At 34.9% G+C, this 21,538-nt stretch overlaps 1 protein-coding gene across 3 annotated transcripts in view; it reads left to right on the top strand.

The window, feature by feature from the left end:
- Acf (ATP-dependent chromatin assembly factor large subunit) overlaps positions 1–20,733 on the top strand; it is a 113,995-nt gene extending 93,262 nt beyond the window's left edge. For 2 of the 3 annotated variants that reach the window (XM_081730331.1, XM_081730330.1), the window contains exons 22-26: positions 4,190–4,437; positions 5,657–5,827; positions 9,310–9,500; positions 14,647–14,810; positions 19,367–20,733. In XM_081730331.1, coding sequence (XP_081586457.1) covers positions 4,190–4,437; positions 5,657–5,827; positions 9,310–9,500; positions 14,647–14,810; positions 19,367–19,481 — 889 coding nt within the window. In that variant the 3' untranslated portion in view covers positions 19,482–20,733. The remainder of the gene's footprint in view (positions 1–4,189; positions 4,438–5,656; positions 5,828–9,309; positions 9,501–14,646; positions 14,811–19,366) is intronic. The other variant, XM_081730332.1, reaches the window with a different exon arrangement.
- Positions 20,734–21,538: the final 805 nt, after the last annotated feature.

Raw genomic sequence — 21,538 nt, 5'->3', positions numbered from 1 at the left:
TAAAGATTGTTCTTAAAAATAAAGAAGTTTGGTAAGTGGCGAAAGGTGTTAAAACTTAAAGCTTTGAAAGAGAAAGAACTAATTAAATCGAAAATTCAAATATTGCAAAAGATAAAAAGTTAGTTTCTTGGTTGTAGATAATCAAAAAGATAGGACCACATTATGATATATTTTGGATTCTTTGAATATTTCAGAATGCCGAGATATTAAAGTTACCGTTAGTACATAGTTACTGTTTTTATTATTATTTAGTGCAGGAAGTTTGACTCATAATAACTACTTACAATATCAAAGTAACTTTATACTTACAAAGTAAAAAGAGCATTGGACGACTATGGGAGTGGTGGAGACCAATTAAGAAATGATATTTTTAAATCTTACCATAAATGGTACTGTTCGCAGTTCAAGGAAATTTACATAGTTAATAGAAATTCAGCAAAATCAATACCAGAATGTCACTGTAAACCCTGGAACAATGGTAAGCACGACAAGTGAGAAACTAGTCTTACTGGCCTTATTGTGCTATACCTCGTGGAAATAGTTCGTGCGGTACCTGAGTATCTATTTAAAAATGAGTGCGTTTAGTGTTTGTGTAGTTCGTAGAATATAACTGCTTCTTGCAGAAGGCACCTGAATTTGTCACAATTTTTTTGATTTTTAAGATGTTTGGTTATAAGATGATATCACATAATCTTCGTCAGCATTGACATTATGGTTTTCTGTAATACTAAAAGTTATTGTTAGAACATTGCAATAAATAAATAAAACATGCGTAGAAGATAGTGACAAGCAATATGTAGTATTTGGTGACTACAGTATGTAGTAGTAAGTTTGAATGTGTTTCAAGATTAAATACAAAACTTTAGGAATAATGCAGTAGGGTGGTCCTTATTTCTCAAGTTGTGTATATCTGAGACCGAACCCCTTAATCTTTTTCCTTTTAATGAGAAAAGTGTTCTCTGTAAATTTGAGTTCGTTATGACGACGATAAATAGTGCCGCAAAGACATTTTAATCTTTATAGGAATAGGATTTAGAAAACAGTAGTTTCCTATGTTGCTCAATAGATGGCAATACATACACAGATTTAAATTCTTCTATTTAGTTCCATTTTTTAAGTAATTTGGAGCAGATTTATGAACAAAATTAAATTGGAAATAATAAATAAATGTCAAACAATTATTTTTTACGACCGTTTACAACTAAATCGTTCTCTCCTTTGCTTTTAATTACAACTGTTATTGTAAATAAAATAATTTTAGACTACATCTAACATGTATGTGAGTTTTTGAGTTTTGTATTTCGGTGTCTAGTGAAATCAGTTATCGTAGTGGTATTTACCTCGTTGGGTTGTAAGTGAACAGATATTGGGTTGTTGTTCAACAGACAAGTACTTGGTGCATTCTTTTATAACATACGAATGTGAAATTACCTTTAAGAGAGAATGCTCCGTTATCAATTCGTGAAACAGAAATGTTTTTGGTCTAAAGCAAGAATTCCGATCACCACAGCATCGATAAACTCCTTGGATTGTACGAAATGTGACATCGGTTTCAAAAATCAAGTATAGGAAATAGTGAAGGGAAGAGGAGACAAGACATATTTCTTAGATATGTTAGACGATTTATTTGATACAGCGCATGCAAATGCTTTAGACTTAATACAAATTCAGGAGAGGACAAGGAATTCCTTATATCTCAAAGGCAAAAAGGACGACTTGTGAAGTGAGCAAAACGGGTGAATAGTCGATTATCAATTCAAGTGGTGAAGACGAAGATGTAGGCCCTATGCCAAACAGAAAATACAATTCCAATGGAAGGAGTAGATTCTGATGAGATAGTGACAGGATCTTCGAGAAGAGGATGGAAAGTACGTTCTATTACTCCACGACTCGTTGCGGCTTTTGATCGCTATAAATTGATTGATAGAGCTCAATGCGCATATTAATCGCAACAGCAGAGGCATTGGGACACAACTTCTTCTAATACTGGACGTATCAATGGAGCTTGTATTCTTCTTGAACAGAAATTGGAAAAAGATCTTTTATATCTTCCGTGTAGGCATTACATTTTTGAATTGATATTAAAATGTGTATTTGAAAAATGTGTTTCAGTTTCTTCCGGTCCAGAGGTGCCAATTTTTAAGCGTTTCCAGAAAGAGTGGTCGAGATTTCAACACAACAATTTTGTTACATGAATTTCTGATCGAAATGGTAATTCAGTTCTTTGCAATATGAAGAAAGATACGCTAGTTTTTGTTGTTCAAAATTTGGAAGTGCAGAGAAGATTACAGAGAACTTTTGGAGCTTACAGTAATGTTTCTAGGAAGTACGCCTCCTGAGGTATTTCTTTCCGTTTCCCTGGAGCTGTACATCAGGCAAGGTCAATGGGAAAAACCTTATGATGTTTAAAAATATTTCTCTTTAGTAATCAGTTTAAATTAAATGAGCGGGAAGAAGAAGGACTGCGTCAAGTGAGCACTTTTCCTGTTCTAAAAAGCTTGGTTTACTTTGTTTACTTGTCCCAGTGCATCTCGTTCACTACATCAAGATTTACAATTTTTGAAGAGCCTTCAAACGTACAAACTCATAAACTCTAATGTCTCGAGAGTGGATTATTGAAGTTTTCCTAACATCTTTGGTACCTCTCAGAGGAGTGTGAGCACTTTTATTTTTTGACGAGAATGTCAACAATGAACAAAACATAAAATAGCAGAAAAAATTAAAAATAGTGACAGTTCATATGAAACGATGAAGCGATTTGAACTGCACGCTAGTGAAATAGATGATATTGAAGAAAAAGAAATTGCTGATAGGAAACACGAAGAAGTTCTTCGAAAGGTTTCGGATTTCTACAGGTTTTCTACACCTTGATCCGGTTTGTTGGTCGACAAATGATGAATTTCTTTTCGGGAAAAAAGTAGTTTATAAGCTGCATGTTACAAATGATGCAGCGGAAAGAGCGTAAAGTTAATGGAAAATCACAATTCAATTCTAACTAAAAATGAAGAACAGAAACAATTTCTTTGTGAGTGGTGAAAGACTATAGAAACTTGTTTCCAGGATGTGGTAAAGCTACCTTGCGTAAAAAGTAAAACTTATCGTTAAGTCGATTTACAATTCAAATATATTTTTTGTCAATTTTTTGGAATATCAGCCACTATTATTAAATTTTTTACTTGTATTTATTAGCTGATTGATTTCTAACTCATGTAAATTTTATTAACACAGCAAGTGGCATGAGAAACAGATCCAAATATATTTTCCAGAGTAGTTCATAATACTGTGCATTACCATAAGTACTATATGTACGGACGATGATCATGATGCTTGTAGCTTATTGCCTGATAACCAACCGACTGTATTTGAAACACAGTCAATTCTGAATTACAGAGGAAAGCTTTATATTGTCCTATTTATATTTGTGATAATTATTATACGTTTATTGACAAATAGTAAATCGAGTGTCATTGAAATTCAAATGGGTTTCTTTTTACAGAAATCAACTGCTTTGCGGCACGGGTTAACGTTGATGGATTTTTGTGAAATTTTGTGTATGATGTTTCTATTACCAAAGGAAAAGAAATAGGGGGTGCGGCGGAAGAAATTAGAAAATTTATTTTTTCCCATATACCTAAGGACCACCCTAATAATGCAGTCTTTCTTTCGTGTTTCTTACATGTTACCTTGATTTAATACAGAGTGTACTGAGACCTTTGGTTATTACTGGATGATCTGAATACAGGATGCAAGATAAAGTTCTCTATTGTTACAGCGTCTGAAGGGCTATATTCTGCGTGACTGCTTTTTATTTTGGTGGTATGTGTTCTGGGTATTTGCTTTCATCTCAGTTTATTTCTGACTTCTAGATCAAAGTTCGCTACTTTTTAACGCAAATATTTATTTGTCTCAGAATGCATACCGAAACTTCGTGCCATTACCGAGAATTAAATCCCGAGTCAAGCATGCTAATGAAACCAATTGAGACTATATCGTAACGCTGAAGACAAGAGAAAAATGCGGAAAATGGGAGGGGATAAGGAATCCTCAAATAGTCTTGTGTCTAAATTTTCATACTATTACGAATATACAATATTCTAGTTTTCATTTCGAATATATTTGTATTTATATGTTTATTTTATGATCAATATAGGTGCGTGTTTTATCCTTTCTCTTTCTCTCTCTTTATAAGATCCGTGCACAATGACACTTGTGATAAATGTGGAAAAGATGGTCATGTGATATGCTGTGATACGTGTCCACTTGTGTTTCACATGGATTGTATTGATCCTCCAATGAAGAGAGTTCCCAGAGGAGAGTGGTCGTGCCCTAAATGCTGTAAGTCCAAGTCGAGGAGCTCAACAGATCATTCTCGAAAGGCAGCAACATCTGGGGAAACTACTCGAAGTAAAATAGAATCTACTCGAAGTAAAATACCAAGTAAGTTAACTACATAATACTATATTTATAAAATAGCATTGTTTTTGTTCTAGTAAAAACTACGCCACCTTTTATCTTAAGATAAGCAAATGTAGTTTATAATTAGCTGCATTTTAACTCCGGCAAATCTCTTGTAGGATCAGAAAATGCGAATGTACAGAATGTAGGCACGAATTATCCCACGTATGCCTCATTCTAACCATGCCAACATGACATGTTCCGTTTTTCTTTTGTGGACATGTTTGTATTAAATTATAAGGAAATGTGCCTTTTCGATAGTGATGTAAATATAACTGAAAAATTGTATTTTTCATTGTAAATCACTAAGATAATCCGAATTGAATACCATCCTCAAAGTTACGGTTTTAAAATATTAAGTGAAAAAGAAAGAATGCTAACATTAGAGAAAACATATATTATAATGATATTCTAGATCAATAACATTAACTAAATTTATATCAAACTACACAATGTAATAATCAGTGTTTCAGCCTGTTATAATCCGACAGTAGGAGCAGTTGAGATGCTGCTTGGGTTGGGCATCCTGACAATTTTCATTTCTGGATACTTTCGAAATACTCCTTCCACCTTTGTTTTTGAAAAATTTCTGAAGGACTATCACTGTGCAAAAATAAGAAAAGAAAAAAAAAATATCCAGTCTGCCTCATCATACGACAGAACTTTATTTTTTTTTCCTTTTACATTTTCATACAAAAATAAATAAATAAATAAAATATTTAACGCTTATATCGTTTAAACATGGAAAATAAATCAGCCATATGTAAGTATTTTAAACTAAAGAAATTGTCCTGCATTAATAACGGGAAAGGGGGAAGAATATAAAATTTTCACTTTTTTTGTTTTTCTTTATAATTTGTAATTTAATTTAAACACTAAATATTAAGGAAACATGCAGTGTCAGAAATTAATACGAAACTTCAGGTTATTACAAGTATTTTTTAAATTACGTATATCATTCAATTGACTTGACGAAGTTGCCTAGATGCTCACGTAAAAAATAGTCCCAAGAAATTCAAATTTAAAAATTAAGGTAACTTAATAAACAAGTTCACCTTCACAATTGGCAGATTTATACAATTATCCATTGAAGCCAAACCATATGAATAACAGCTAGGGAACTGCGCCAAATCGCCTCGTAAATTAAATAGTAAACTAATTGTGCTGTTTCTTAATATAATAATCATGGTTTGGTCTCTAGATCGTAGTGCTGGAGGCTCTCGTACAGCCCTAAGTTTGAAACCTTGCCCAGTTCCAAAGCCCTGGTGGGGTGACCCAGGGGACGAAACTCTTGGGCGAAGGCGCTGCGCTACAGAAGCTGATAAAAAGATCTCCAATGCTGCGAAGAGATTGCGGAGTGATTCGTGGGATGGTATGTATTACATGCAGCAGTCAAAACCAGGAATAGGCGCTTACTGGTATTACATATATATAAAAAGGGCGTACTTGCTGTTTTAACATCTATATGTATACAATATTCATGTAGTGATAAACAAGGCACAGCTGTGATACTATGCAATATGAAGCAACTATGCTAACATTGTAATATACTTCATTAAGCCAGGCTTCTGTATAGTGAATGGCCTGTGTGATGGTATTAGATGTGGGTGGCTATGGTGCATGTAAATGTTCGGTATTTTCTTCTTTTTTGTTATTGGTTTACTGTGGCTGACACCAGCTGCATGTTACTGGAATACGGTAGCATATCTTACAAATGCTTAATGTACTGTGGGTTGTGTGAGCATTGGTAAAATGTTTTGTGGTTTATGCATTATCTTTTCAGGAAGTCTTCTTGGAACTTCTTAGGGTAAGTTGAAGAAGAATTAGAACTGCTCTTACTTATTCGAAGGAAGAGAGATTAGAAGTAATTTTGCTCTTGTGTTTATATGTAATCAGTCGCAGATACTCGTGTAAACAATTTTCGGAGTAATAATGAATTTTGTCACCTCCAGTTTCCGTCAATTTTCATATTGATACTTCGAATGCTTTATTGGCCATCCTTCCTCAAGAACAAACAACGTCTTAAGTTTTATTCAATAAGCTCCTTACCTTGCAAAAAGTGGCAAGCCCTTGTTTGTTCTTAAGGATGAATGTGAAGTGAAGCGCTCGAAAAATCGAAGTGAAAATCGACATTGGAATACAAGAAAGTAAGAAAGTTCGTTATTACTATGAGTTCCGTACTTTCCATAGGTAATTTTTGGAATGCATAAAATTAAATTGCAGTTAAAAGCTTCATCACAGAAGTTGACTATGACCTTATTTTTCCATAGCCCTCCGTTTTTAACGTATAAACTTAAAACCGATTTTTGGTACAGTTCGTGTTCCATCCTAAGGGACAGAAAGAATAAAACCAAAAGTTCTATTTCTATTATTATTATTATTTCTTCTCACATTCGATCATCCTCATATACCTTCTTTCTGATTTTAGTCGTGTCTCTGCAGATGGGACACGAACCAAATTAGTAAGTTTAGATGTTGAAAATTGAAAGCTATGGAGAAGGATACTATTAGTACCAGAAAACATTTTCCATAAGCTATTACTATTATTAATTTTAAGGATATCAGTATTATTTAATAAAAATATAACTTAAAAAAAAAAAAAAAACCTAAGAATAAAAGCTTGTTCACGTGGTATACATATCTTATTCATACTAACGCATCCTAATTATATGTAGTTATGCAACGCATGGGACACATTTTTCACTACTAAAATCACTCCCCATTCACCTGCCCTTTTGTTTGAATGTATCACCTCAAATTTTAATATCTAGGGCTGCTGCTATTTTTCGTATTCGTATACTGGTAACGTGATTGCATCTTAAGTAATTAGTAGGTTTGAAAAAATAATAATAATAATAATAATAAATATTGTTCCCAGAATATAAAAATACGAAACTCCTGTACGAGCATACAATAAAATTGTTTGTTGGACGTCCTAAATGGAGTTTTTCATACATGTTATTCAGTTCTAAACTACTGTAGTCAGGGGACAACTCGTTCTAACCTGGCGATTGTGTAAGTTCCAAACCCGTTCTTAGCTCGGAAGGATCAGTCCAATGAACCGATAATTAAGCGGATAGGTTCAAACACAAGGGCATAATCTTTACCGCTATAATTGTCATCGATTCTAGTTCTTCTTATAATTTAGCGCCATGATTAACAATTGGCAATTAAAGAGATTGTCATTGTCATTCAATCAATGATTTAACTGCTAATAACTTACAATACATCATTTTTTGTATGGTATATGTCAATGTTAAAAACATCTGTCGCCTTCCAAGTTTCCTGTAAGTGTAGGAATTTTATTTCTTTTCTTTCCCGAATGTTATGTAACCACTTATATGTATGTAACTTTATGAATCTTACTTAATTCATACAATGAATCAAGAGGCACCATATATTCTGTTAATATCAAAGGTTGTTTGTATATATTTCTATGTAGGTGTGGGTAGACTGCCGTTACTACGAATCCTTCTGGTTCTATCAATTAAAGAAACTGCGTCTTGATTGGGATATGTGTTTTGCTCTCTTATTAACGAATTATTATTTTCACTTATTTCTTCTCGGTAGAAAATTTGCAAGTCTATTAATTTCTGCAGTCCTATTTATAAAGAGACTTAGGGATACTAATGGAAGTAGATTCTTATTACCTGGGGTCCCAATGGCTCAGTGGTAAAGCGTTCATATCTGGTACATGAGGTCCTTGATTCAATCCCGTAGTGGACAAACACCGTGTGCATGGGTTTTCTCAGGGTTCTTCCGTTTCCTTCCACTTTCTTCATTCCACCTATTCATTCAGTTCTCATCATCACTGTTTCCTTTAGCCTAGCCAGCATAACCATTGGACGTAAAACAGATTTCATTTCACTTCATTTTCTTATTACCTTTTGCAGTCTAATAAATATGATTATTCTTTTTTCCGACATAGGTTTTGGCAGTCGTCTATTCTTTATTGCTTATTCCGTAAGAAATCATCTTAAGACATTTTGACCGTTTAATTCTGCGGAAGTCTAAAAAAAATCGTGCTTGGTGGATAGCTAAAGCTATTCTCTTCTATTCCCTGGTTAACTAACCTGGGTAACCATCGTAAACTAACTGTACGAGCTCGTATTTTGTAGCTTTCTTCAAGATATGAAGCGTATAATGATAGACGTACCTTGTCTGAGATGATAGAAGTGGAATAGCAGTGCGTCCCAAAATTCTTCTCTTACAGCTATTGTGAGATAAGAGTACGGAACGACTTCCTCAGACCCATTCATGTCTAATCCTTCCAACAATTGAAAGAGAATTTATCCTTTAAGAGATTGCATGACGGCCTAGACTACATTCAAACTGAGGACACTGGATGTAAATATTTAAAAACCAAATAATCTTAGCTTAGTTTTTTTACATGAAAATCGTTGTAATGATACGACTAGTTCTCGTTTTCTGTATCTCTTAGTTTTCTCTGTTTATTTCCGCTTTACAGTTCCCCGATGCGCTGTTAAAGATTTGAAAGCAAAGCGTCTAGTGCATTCATGTGTTTGTGTTCTAACCAATCATTAAATTCCTTTTGATTTACATAGGTAGATAATGTGGTAACGGGCTTTGCATCTTGTTGGCAGTTTCGTAAATAAGATGACTAACTAAACTTGTCTTTATTACACTATTCTTTTATGTTTATTTTGAATATTTTTAAAGTATTTATACAAATACAGTCAAAAATTTATTGGAAGCTTACATGGATTATTCAAAGATCAACAATAAACGTGTGATCATGATTTGTGTTAGTCCTTTGTGATTTATTGATTTTAATAGTATCTATTCTTTTAACAAAATTAAATACTTAAAATTCTCGTTTTCTTTTCTTTTTAGAAACCGAAAGTTCTTGTAGTGAAAGGGGGGAGAACATTCCTGAAAAGCAATCTCGAGCTGCTCGACGTGGTTCTCGTAGACTCCACAGTGACGATATTCCGTTGGATACAGTTGTGTTGGGTGAATTAATAACGGATTTGATGCGTCACAAGGATGGCTGGCCATTCTTGCGTCCTGTTGCACGCTCAGAGGTAAGAATACAGTTTTTTACATGTGGAAAGTCTCTGCAATAGATGTCCATACGTGTTGTCACAAGATATTGAAACATGTGTTCTGTGAATTTGTTACTCTTTATTAGCATGATAAGCTTAGCTAATATATCACTTTATTACCAGATAAAGTTATCTGTGCATGCAGCAAAATTGCGAACTTAATTTCCCTGTTTACGATCACATGTCAGCGTTGCCAGAGGGACAGGTTTTACTGGTTTCTTTCATATCAAAGTTTATGCCCAGAGTCAAATTTAATAGAAACAATCATGTGCATACTTTCTGATTACGTAAAACTACTTAACATGGGATCAAATACTAATCCATGTAGATGACTGCAAACCTTAATGTTTCCGTTTGAAAGTAGAACTTAAAACAATATTAAAGAGTTTATTATTATTATTATTATTATTATTATTATTATTATGCATTATTTTAATACATCTGCATCAGTGATGGAACTAGAAGCAACCTTACGAAGCTAATAAACTGCCATGTCGAAGCGCAGAAAAGCACTGTGTTTGACCGGACAGACTTTCCTGTACCCTTATCACGTTAAATATTCTATTTCAGTGACAGCGGTGGGCCAAATTGCAAGGAAGACAAATAACAAACAAGTGGCGTTCTTTTCAGTTTTCTTTAGTCTTAAGAGTGTGAAATATTGATTAAATTACTTAATAACTGACAAAGAAATATTAAACTCTCTGCCGCTACAATTCATGAAAGGCTATGGTTAGCCATATGTAGTATGTTCAGCTGCGTGCTGACTTGAGTTCATTAATTCACGTTGCTCTCCAATTGCCTCATGATGACGAAAAAATTAAATGAAATCTTGAGTTTTACGTCACATGATTATGCTTTGGAAGTCAAGTGAGACAATAAAAATTAACGAAATGATGGCATGAAGAAAGTGGAAGAACCTAAGAAAACTGACGTAATGGTGGTTGTCCACCACAAGACCCACTTTGAGCGAGTTGAGATCGAACCAGGGACGCATCAGAGGTGAGCGCTTTGCCATGATGATGGATCAACACTACAAAATGTTAAGTCATCCAGTTGGGAATAGAAACAGAGACCACTCCCTATGAAGTCTCGTGCGCTAACAATTCTTCTAACCAGAAGCTGAATAAAATATTTTTGCTTTAATTTGAGCATCCTCTCTGTTTTCTAATGCTCTCTGCTTGCACCCACAGGTGGTAAATGATGGATATGCTAACAAGAAAAATTCTCCCCTCCTCCAAAAAAAAAGAATAATAATAATACAGTTCAAAACTAATTTGATGAAACCTTACGTAGGGTTAAAGAGAGCTTCTGGGAAGTTTTTTGTTTTTGTTTTAAACATGAATATATAATACTTGTGAAAAATTATAAGAAAAGTTGTATTATCGGGTGCCACAAATGGCGTATACTGCATGTTAGCAGAATACATTTTTGGTATCACTATTAACAGGAGAGAAGGCAGACTTGAGCGCGTCAGCCCCTTGCCTACGCCACTGGTCCACAGTAGGGGTTTATGCATATATTTCGAGCAATATGGTTAAATAAAATATATAATGTTAATAACAATTGTCACACTTCTGTCTACCGGACAAGCAGCTTTTTCTTTTGTTTTATTGAATGTAATATGAGTCCACTTTTTTTTACAAAGTTTTAATATTTTATATGTAGTTCTTCTGATATCAAAATGCATTACTTTGTATGGCGACGTTTTTCTTTATTTTCCATTTGAAATCACAACAGTAACTTATGATACATAACAAACCAAGAAGTGTACTGTGTATATTGACTTAATTAGTGCTCTTACGTTCTGGCCACCCTGCAAAGTACAAAAGGTCAATTACCTAAGGTGGCCAATTTTACAGACCTGATGACGAGCACAGCGTAGGAGAAGGAATCAGAAGTCAGTAGCCCGTGAATCCAGTAGTGTCACGTACAACGCTGTGTGAAAGTTGTGGTGAACAGGTATTATATCGGTTAAAGTGACACCTTATTGAGAAGGGTACATATGTGTACTTTCCGATGCACAATTCAATGCGTGACTGATTGTAAACATGTGTGCGGCAAGGGACAACAGTATCAGCAGGCGTACAGTAGCAAGGGTAAGCCAGGGCTGTAAAAACATCGGCCCGAAATATCAAGATCAAGTCGTCAGAGTGAAAAGGAAACGGCCATGTCCAGCCAGGATACCTCGCGTTGTAAAAAAACATCAGGGCATCAGTTGTGAAGGAGAATCCACCCACCCAAAGCAACCTTGCCACCTCATGCAAGATATCACAGAGCACAGTATCATAAAGGACAATTTGGGACCGAAAAAACGTCATAAGGCGATGGAGCATAAGTTATCACCAAGGTACATTCAAGAAAGATTCACGAACGCAAGAAAGTTGTATGAACTGTACCCCTCAGGTGACAAATGGCAGTGGGTTGTCACTCTTAATGAAGCCTGGATCTACCTTAATGACACCAATAAGTCCAGGGCCATTTTTTTATTTATCACATGATGCGAAGGGCCGCGGCGAGTTCGACCGTGATTGTCGCGAGAAGTTTCCGAAAGGCTTCATGGTGGTGGCAGGACTCTGCCCCCGTTGGAAGTTGCCAATGCATTGTGTGGATTCGAAGTCAAGGTGAATGCAGTCTACTTCCAAATGAATATCATGAAACCTTTATACACAACGCACATCCCACAGTTGTATGGCAGGGACACTCGGAAGGTATGAGTCCACATGGCCAAAGCATCCAGTCACTGCTCGCAGTGCTGTCGCGTATTACAAGCTTGTCAAGCGGTGTGGTCTACAATTCGCCTCACACACCTTCGACGCGCATTGCTTCAGTGGAAATTGCGTTGTTGCAGAGCGATAGTCCAGGCTTGTTACCACCACATCGAACACAACCGTTGGTGGAAGAAGGGATTGTCTTAAGAAGGTGAGCGCGCAAACTTTGGCCATCTTACGTGAATTGATCTTCTGTAATGCAGAAAACCATTCAGATCTCTCCTCCCGACAACTCTTTCAACCAATAATATCATATAGACAACAAAAGCGACTCTACAAAATGAACGCAGTACCTCATCAGATAGATAATACTTCCAGAAATCCGACGTTGGCCTTGAACTCAACGAAGATGCATATTGCACGTGCACTGTAGCTCCCCTACTTAACACTGCTGTGGCAGAGTTGAGTAGAGAAATTAGCGAGAAAGTTATGTGCTACACTGTTAACAGTTAAACAAAGAATGTTTTTTGGCGAGACACGTGTTCCTTGATAGTGACAAGTATATGGAACATGTGAAGCAGTTACTCAGTGAACAATTTCTAGATACTGTTGTTCCTATGGAGGAAACGGTGGATAGGATTGAAAAAAAAAATTGTTGGAGAATCTTCAAGATCAATGAGGCATCTATCACAGGAAATCAATCAGTATCTGAACTTCGAAACTTCGAAAGTGGCAGTGAGGCACAAGGTTCCGTTATTCCCATACAAGGTATGAGTTGTCCAAGAAAACCTGCTTGACGATCATGTAACACGCATTAGGTATTGTAAATGGTAGTGAAGCTAGATTGTCAAGTGGGGAACCTGAAAATAATTGTAAAGTAGATGTTTGCATAACCCTTTCGGGATTCGGAGTTTTTGGGGTATTTTTTAGACTTTCAGTCAAGCAGCTACTGCATCGTCACTATTTATCCTAGGATCATGGTTCATACCTCATTCTCTTTAGAATGTAGCTGGCTTTCAAATGGTACCACTTACATGCTCATACCATATACCAGGAGAGGGAAAAGTGATGTCAAAGGGAAATTTTTGAGGGAAATTTTTTCACACTTTGGGTCCCTCTGGGACGGCCCTGAGTGAACGTAGAGATAAAAAAAAAAAAAAAAAAAAAAACTGATAAATAGTACTTGGTATACTGAATGTGTGTGCCAAATTTCAAGTTTCTATCTTGAATACTAAGGGCGGGAGAAATTTTATCAAGAATCCCCACAATGCTCCAAATTACCACAAAACACCATGATCTCAGGTAAAAAATTTCCTAAAACATCTCTATTTATCCTAGGACTATAATCCGCCAATCATTCTCTTCAGAATAGAACTGCCTTTCAGGCGGTACTATTCACGTGTGTCTAACGTGTATCTAAGGCGGGAAAATCCCGAAAAAAGGGATTTTTGGGTCTAAATATCCCACTTTTCAACTTTTAGCCCCACTGGACCCCCCTGTTTTAACGCAGAGATCTGAAAAAAAATCTGATAAATACTACTAGGTGGGCTGAATGTTTATGCACAAATCCAATTTTCCAGGTGCAAAAGTAAGCCCGCCAAAAAAATATATACCGACAATGTCCCATATTACCGTATACAGAAGTATATTTTGATAAAAATTCCCTGAGACATCCCTAATTACCCTAAGGTCATGTTTCGCCCATCATGCTCTTCAGAATAGAACTGCCTTTCAGGCGGTACCATTCACATGTCTCCATCATGTATCTAAGGCTGGAAAATCCTGAAGAAAGGGATTTTTTGGTAAAAATATCCCTTTTTTCAACTTTTTGCCCCTCTGGATCTCCCCCCCCCCTGTTTTAATGCAGAAATCTGAAAAAAAAAATATGTTAAATACTACTCGGTGGACTGAATGTTTGTGCAAAATTTCAATCTTCTACGTGCAAAAATAAGCCCGCCAAAAAATAATGAACATAGGCGAAAAAGAAAATATATATTTAAAATTGACCTCATCACCTCCTATGTCTCGACGCAGGAAGGTGTGAAACCATACGTAATGTCTTCTACAATGCCTCTGGACTTGAAAGAAAGAAAGAAAGAAAAAAAAAAAAAATCGGACGAAAAAGCTCAAATAGGAGAGTTATAACGCAATGTACCATGAAACACCCGTATAGTACAAATTGTACCATAAGTGCCCCAAAGGTATAAAAAATGGGGGAGGGAACGAGGGGTTAAACGTGCGAGGTTAGTAACGATTAAACTACAATGAGCTGTTAGGTAGGTATTGTTCTTTGCTTCGTATAAATTATTGTTAAAAAACTTACTTCGGAGATAAATAAATGAATTTGAAGTTTTTTTGATAAATTGTATTTGATAATGAACAAATTTTAATATTGTGTTATTTCATGTATTTTACAGGCACCAGACTATCATCTAATAATCAAGAGGCCTATGGATTTTGGAACTATGAAATATAAATTAAATTTAATGGAGTACGCTAGCAATAGCGAATTCATTGCTGATGCTCTCCTAGTCTTTGAAAATTGCAAAATGTATAATCAAGCTCACACTGATGAATACAAGTAAGTAATTCATATTTTCATATCCGTTAAATACTTGACGATGATGTGTAAATTCATATTTAGAAATAATATGAATTCATATTTATAATATTCATATTTACTCTTCGGGGAATATTGTAGTTTCGGGGACGGATATAGAACGAACAGCTAGAGATGAAGAAGCCTGAAAAGTATTAAAACCAGAGTTTGAAATGCAAAGTAAAATTAATAAGTTATTCTCTTTTAGAAATCGTCGTGAAAGAGAAGTGTGCATCTTACAAGCAGTTTTAAAAATAATGAATGGAATAATTAAATAAGAACACATTTTATTGTGATACGCGAGTATATAAGTTAGATCTTTATAGTGTTAGAAACGTTGCGTTGGAAACGAAAACTCTAATCGTCAACCAACATAAACACAAACGAAGCCAAAAGAGCCCTTATAACTGTCTCGGATCGGAAATAGTTGATTGTTTTAGTGTTTCTCACATTGCAATTGTCTCAGTAACGTATATGACTTCAATTTATGTTCTCCAAGCACTTGACACGTGAAACTTTTAGGGTATAGTCTTCCTAGGGAAAATTGCCGTGTTCCGTCAGTCGAAGATTACAAGCGAGTGTTAGAACATCTACACATGTTCAAGTGTAGTCATGTTGAATCCGGTGGTCATTTCAAGCCGCGATCAGTCTCCCGCAAAAGGAAAATATTGGTGCTTCATGATGAGTTTGAGCGTTATTGTCCACAAATATTAAATTCAGCACCATATTTACTGCGAAATGGTGGAGTATTCTGTGTGGTTAATAGTCCTGAAATAGGGTCTGATATCCATACTATACCACCCCAAAACATGACTCCATCATTTTCAAATATAGGTTTGCAAATGTTGGTGTTTCTCACCTCATTATCTGTCTTTCAGTACCTGTTGTTGTGTGTATATGTGTGTGCGAAGTGCTACCCATGTTTCATCAAAAAACTTCATTCCAGCATATTTTGGACTCATTGGAATGCTGGTTTGCCCATTATAACTATTAATGAGGTAGTGATACGCATCGTAGCGACGCATATGCCTTTAGTTGGCATCTATGTATGTGATTTCAAACTATCTTAGTTTATACACCTGGAATCCCTATTATGAATCCAAATCAGTCTTTCAGTAACGCTGATGTGCAAACTTCAAAACAGTTAAGAGTTACGGGTTATACAAACATCCAACCAAAAATATTTAGATATTCCTAATCCTTAATACAAACGCAAGATGTCTGTCATGTTAATTCCCAGTAGTTCATGGTCTCCTATTGTCGCCAAAAGATGTTGATAGCGTGCAGACGAGCTGAAGGCTTGAGGGAAGCAAGAATTTCCATATTTTAAGTCTGTGTCAGGTAAATAAAACTCGGAGCAAAGCATTACCCACATTATTAAACTGATACAGTTTTGTTTTCTTAACAACCTCTTCATTGTACACAGACCCATTCCTCTCCTGAAAGAAAGAAAACTTTTTCCTGGCGTGAATTTCCGATCAATCAAGGTGAAACAGGATATGCACCATTTGGTCTGGCTAGTAGATGTTTTGGCTGGCTAGTATTTGAAAGCAAGAATTTTCAAGCTCTCCCTCACCTTGATGAGGCTTCCCTTTATTTTTTCTCAGTCCTAACGGTTATAAATGGTTTGAAGTCGAACCTAGTCGACTATATCGCTAAGTTTGCTGTTACGTCATACTTGTTTTAATTATTAAATACATTCAAATGTTGGCACGGACATGAGTCCGAATTGCCGGTTGTATATTGAAAGGTTTAAAATGTTAAAAATAAGTAACGATAGTAGCATTGTATATATTCTACTTGATCTATATGCTGTAAAAATCACAGCAAAATATAAATTATCTATAGTATAAACTGTTTCAAATACTAAAAATTCTAATAAATATTACCATATAAGACTCACTGCACTTTCCGTATTCAGTTTTGAAACAAAAATATTTTCACTCTTTATTACAATGATTTTTTTTTAAAAAAAGTGATATTTTTAGCAAATAACAAATAGAGTTAATAATTAACTGAATGTAGAAAAACAAGCACATCTGAAAAAAATCCATACACACCATGAAATGCAAAATGGATCGATTGTATTCATACTGCACTTATTTAGTTATTCAATTGTACCCACTGGAATGATCAAAATCACTGTATCGGCTTATAAGACGGGCCCAGTTTTTGAGTTTATTTTTAGAGAGAAAAGTTCGTTTAATATGCCAGCAAATACGGTAGTTGAAAATTCTAGTACTTACACGGCCGCCATTTTGTCTACTTTTTCTGCTTGTTTAAAACAGTAATCTGGTTATAATGTCAGAATTGTAATACGAAAGTTGTTACTATATTTATGATTGATTTTAATTTATCTGCTTGATTTTCTGATACTCATCCCACAAGAAATTCAAAATCTTTTGATATCAGGTAAAGTACTATTTGGGCACAGTGAGATCAGGTCAGTGCCCAGCAGACACTATCTGAACAAGAAGAAAAAGAGAAATGTCAATACCTTTCCGCTAAATGCCGTCACCATAGCGGAATAAATAGCAAGTAAAGGAAAGAAAGAACAGAACTAACGCAAGTCGTGATCAGTAGTCCTTACTTTGATTTTTATTTTAGGTATAATTTAGGAACCAATGGTCTGCATACGATAATTCTTCACAAGATTGTATAGTAGGTCGGGGTGTTCACCGTGCCAAGTTAAATCCAGATCGATTGAGTTCGTACGATACATACAGTATCCTTGTCGTTGATTTTTCAGGAAAAAATCGAATGAATGACGAAATGAGTAGCTACACGGGCGCCATATTGGAATTCAGTCACGTGATAATGTTTCGAAGTTGAAATTATGGTTAGTGGAGGAAAATAAAACTAATGGGATGAGTTGATGCTTAGGTATTGGGGAGAGAAAGAATAGAGAAACTTACTCATGTATAATTACTAGAGGAGACGAAATTTTTCCGCAACAATTTTGATATTTTGTAGCATTATCACAATTTTCGCATTTATGTCGCACTGATTTAACTTATTTTTTAAATGTAGCACAAGGTTTTTAAATGATGGTACTCGTAAACAGTATATGTTTGGTAGTAAGGTGTATCTAATACAAAAATTAGGATATACCTTGATTAAGTGCACATTCTAGTGCACATGTTCACTGAAATACAGAAATTAATTAAATATATAAACACTTCCTCTAACCTCATCCCTAGTTAAAGCAAAACATTACTAATTCTTCTTTTAAGTTTGTTCTTCTGTCAGTAATAATCATATTATACTTGGAAAAGAATGTATTGGCACCAACACTAGAGCCTGGCAACTATATTAAACGTAACGAGCTGACAGCAAAAAACTTGTGGTTAACTTTTAAACTGTTTAACAATGATACAATGTCAGCTTCCTTATCGTCACTCTTGAGAACTTCAATAACCTTACTTTTAAATTCACGGTAAACACACAGCAGATCATGCAATTTAGCGTCGTGCACATTTTCGGCAAAATGCAATGATTTTCAAGATAAATAATATTGGAAATGCGCTTTTTAGTTACTATTAGCAATTATTTCACTTTTTCGTTTTCATTCGCATTTATCACAAGTAATGCCGAATTTCTCAGAAGTTCGCGATAATATAAACGTGATTTCTGACTCTGAAACGAAAAGTTTGAAATTTCCTGAAACATATACTCATTTTTTAATATTTCGCATATATCGCATTAGTGAAAAAGTTTCGTCTCTAATAATTACATATATGCATGTTCCTAAAATTTAACGCAGATGCATTATTTTATTTTACTTATCCTCCTCTCACCCCTACTATAGCATTTTTCTTAGCGACTTAAGAGTTGCTTTGTGTTTAAACGGTTCTTTCAATCATCAAGGTTTGTTCTTTCGCTTCACTAAGTCTGAAGAAACTTGCAAAGGATGGACAAAATCGGAAACCGGTTTCTAGAAAAGCCAACATTTCCGTTTTCTCAGAAACAGTTTTTTTGGCTGTACTAAAACCAATGTGATTTTCGCCGAGGCCGGCATCTGTTCTTATACTCATTTCCAAGTAAGTTAAACGATGAAGCAAACCTTTTTAAATAAAAAGCGGAACCGATTTTCTGCTGCACTAAAAGCAAGAACATTAGGCATTTGACCACAGAATTTAATCATTATGTCTAATTTGCTTTACTTAAAATGTAATGATTTTAAATGTTGGTGAGACACTTTCTGTAACTGCTGGAACACTACAGTTGCAACGAAAATGGGTAAATATGGATTATTATTTGATCGAGAAGCAGGAGACAGCTATTTAGATACATATTTCTGTAAGAAGACATAGTGCTCTCCAGCTTAAAGCAAACTATCTTGAATTTGATAATTTAAATTCAAAGCTGCTGAGAAAAGAAGTAGTGTAAATGCTTAACCGGTTGTACTGACATCTGCGTATTGTTCCTTGCACTTTGTTAGCTAATGAATTATTTTACAGCAGGGTTCTAGTGTACTTGTTAATTATATTTTGCCGTATGAAACCTAGATATTGATGATATATTTTATTTTGTTTCAGAGCTGGTATCCGCTTGTGCCGGTACTTCCAAAAGCGATGTCGAGAGCTGGATCTTAAGTTAAATGAAGATGATTTGGAACCACCCCAATCAAAGAAAGCTCGTAGGTGTATATAATGTGTTCTACAATATGCATTCTGAAATTTTCACCCAATACTTTGGAAAATAAATAAATAAATCGTAGAAATCAAGTTTGTTCGGTCTGTGACCCTAATATAATTGAATTTGTCAACTTGAAAGGAAAGTGTTAACAGTGAAGAGAAACCTCACTGACCACAATTGTACATTCGATGTGTAAATAATACGGCAACAGTAATTAAAAACAACTTCTATTGTGAGTGTGCCGGAAAAATTATTGGCAGAATCAATTAGTGAAAACAGTACACAACAATGAAGTAAAATGCACTTTTGCTAACCTTACCACAGTGTTAATAATAAAGGCGTGTACCTGACGAATTTTGGTGGGAAAACATAATAGAATCATGTAACTGTGTAAGTCTGTCTATTCAGCTTTCTTTTTTTTGTAGAGGTTTTATTCTGTTATTTTATTTTTTTCTGCTCAGGTTATTATCTTATATATTTTTGGATTTCAGTATTATAAGATTGTCATCATCTGTCTTAACTGCTAGTAGCAATAAATGCTCTAGTGTGCATGGATCAAGTTTCTGGTAATTCAATGCTGCGCGAAGTATTAAAAATACATGAAGTAAAATGTATCTGGAATTTTACTCTATTTTTAATGTTATTCATATATATATATATAAGTAATATATAGACACAACAAGAAATGCAAAATGAAATGAAATGCGTTAACAGGACAAAACCGTTTTTTATATACAGATTCTTGGATCAAAAGTATTTTCATAATATAACTTATCTCCTTTTTCAAGGAAACCGAGAGGAGTTTGAATTTATATTTGAAGACAGCACATTTTTTCGTAAATGTTTCCAGTGTATTCAAGATTGTATATTCTGGAATTTAAATGTCATGATGTTTGTGGAATTTCAAAAAGAAGAAACAAACATGTAACATTGTTCGTAAAGAAATAAGTTCCAGAACTTTTTTTTTTTTTCTTTCTTCGTTCTGTTGTTTTGATTTAAAACTAAGTACACGGTACCCATTCTTTTAGTAGCATTTTGTGTAAATATCTGTGGTAACGTATGAAGAACTGGGAATGTATACTTTCTAAGTTACGTAGCAGTTAACTCATTGTTAGTCTGAATCTGGTCTTTACGATTGCTGTGTGCACAGTCAATCTTGTGTGTAACAGTACTGATTTTTTTCACTCGGTATTGTTACGGTGATAGTTATCATATTCCATCATTTGTATAATAAAAAACAACTTTTTTTCTCAATTATTACCAGTGATTTGAAACTTTTTATTCAAATGGAAGTGTGAACCCCACCATAAATATGACACTTCTTTATATTGTACTTACTCTTTCGTCTCTATAGGAAGTTAAGTCGGAGAAGGAAACATATCTTTCTAATATAGGTTTGAAGAAAATAATGTATACTTTTAATTTTGTAATAAAAATAAATAGCATGATGGTACTCAATAAGTTAACTTATGAAGAAGGTATGACACCCACAAATTTTTCATATTTTCAAAATAAAGGAAAAGCTAAGAACCATACAACAATTATGAATTTATATTGATGTAACATATACTATCTATTATGACCTATATGGATACAAGCTATTTATGTTGCTGTAGATGCAGATTATATAGATACAGGATCCGGAATAATGATATATCCTTTCTGAGATGTTAGTAAAATTAACAACATGGATTTTGGTCATCGTTATATTTTGCCATCATGCAGAATAATACCATAGCATACATATAGTCTTAACGAGTTTTGAAGATGGTATCACTCAAATGTTTACCTTCACGAGCAATTCACTTTTGTAGCCTCACTGTGAAGCTCCGCAAGGAGATTGACATGAGTTCTTCATTTCGCTGTGGCCTGTGTTGAGGCAATCTTTAGGTGTCCTGAAAGAAATCGCGATGGGAAAGAATTGGTTACCGAGGTGGCGTGGAAACATTTGTCACTACATTTCCCGAGAAGTTGTGGCCGTGTGGGTAGTAGCTCCATCTTATTAGAACCACAGAAGTGCATTTCCTTCAGTAAGTCTGGGATCTACAGTGTGTCCGTAAAGCTGCGCAACC

Source organism: Thermobia domestica, chromosome 11 (genome assembly GCF_964235325.1).
Source record: "Thermobia domestica chromosome 11, izTheDome1.hap1.1, whole genome shotgun sequence".
Lineage (NCBI taxonomy): Eukaryota > Metazoa > Arthropoda > Insecta > Zygentoma > Lepismatidae > Thermobia > Thermobia domestica.
The sequence above is the reverse complement of the archived record's forward strand: the minus strand, read 5'-3'. Positions and strand labels throughout refer to the sequence as shown.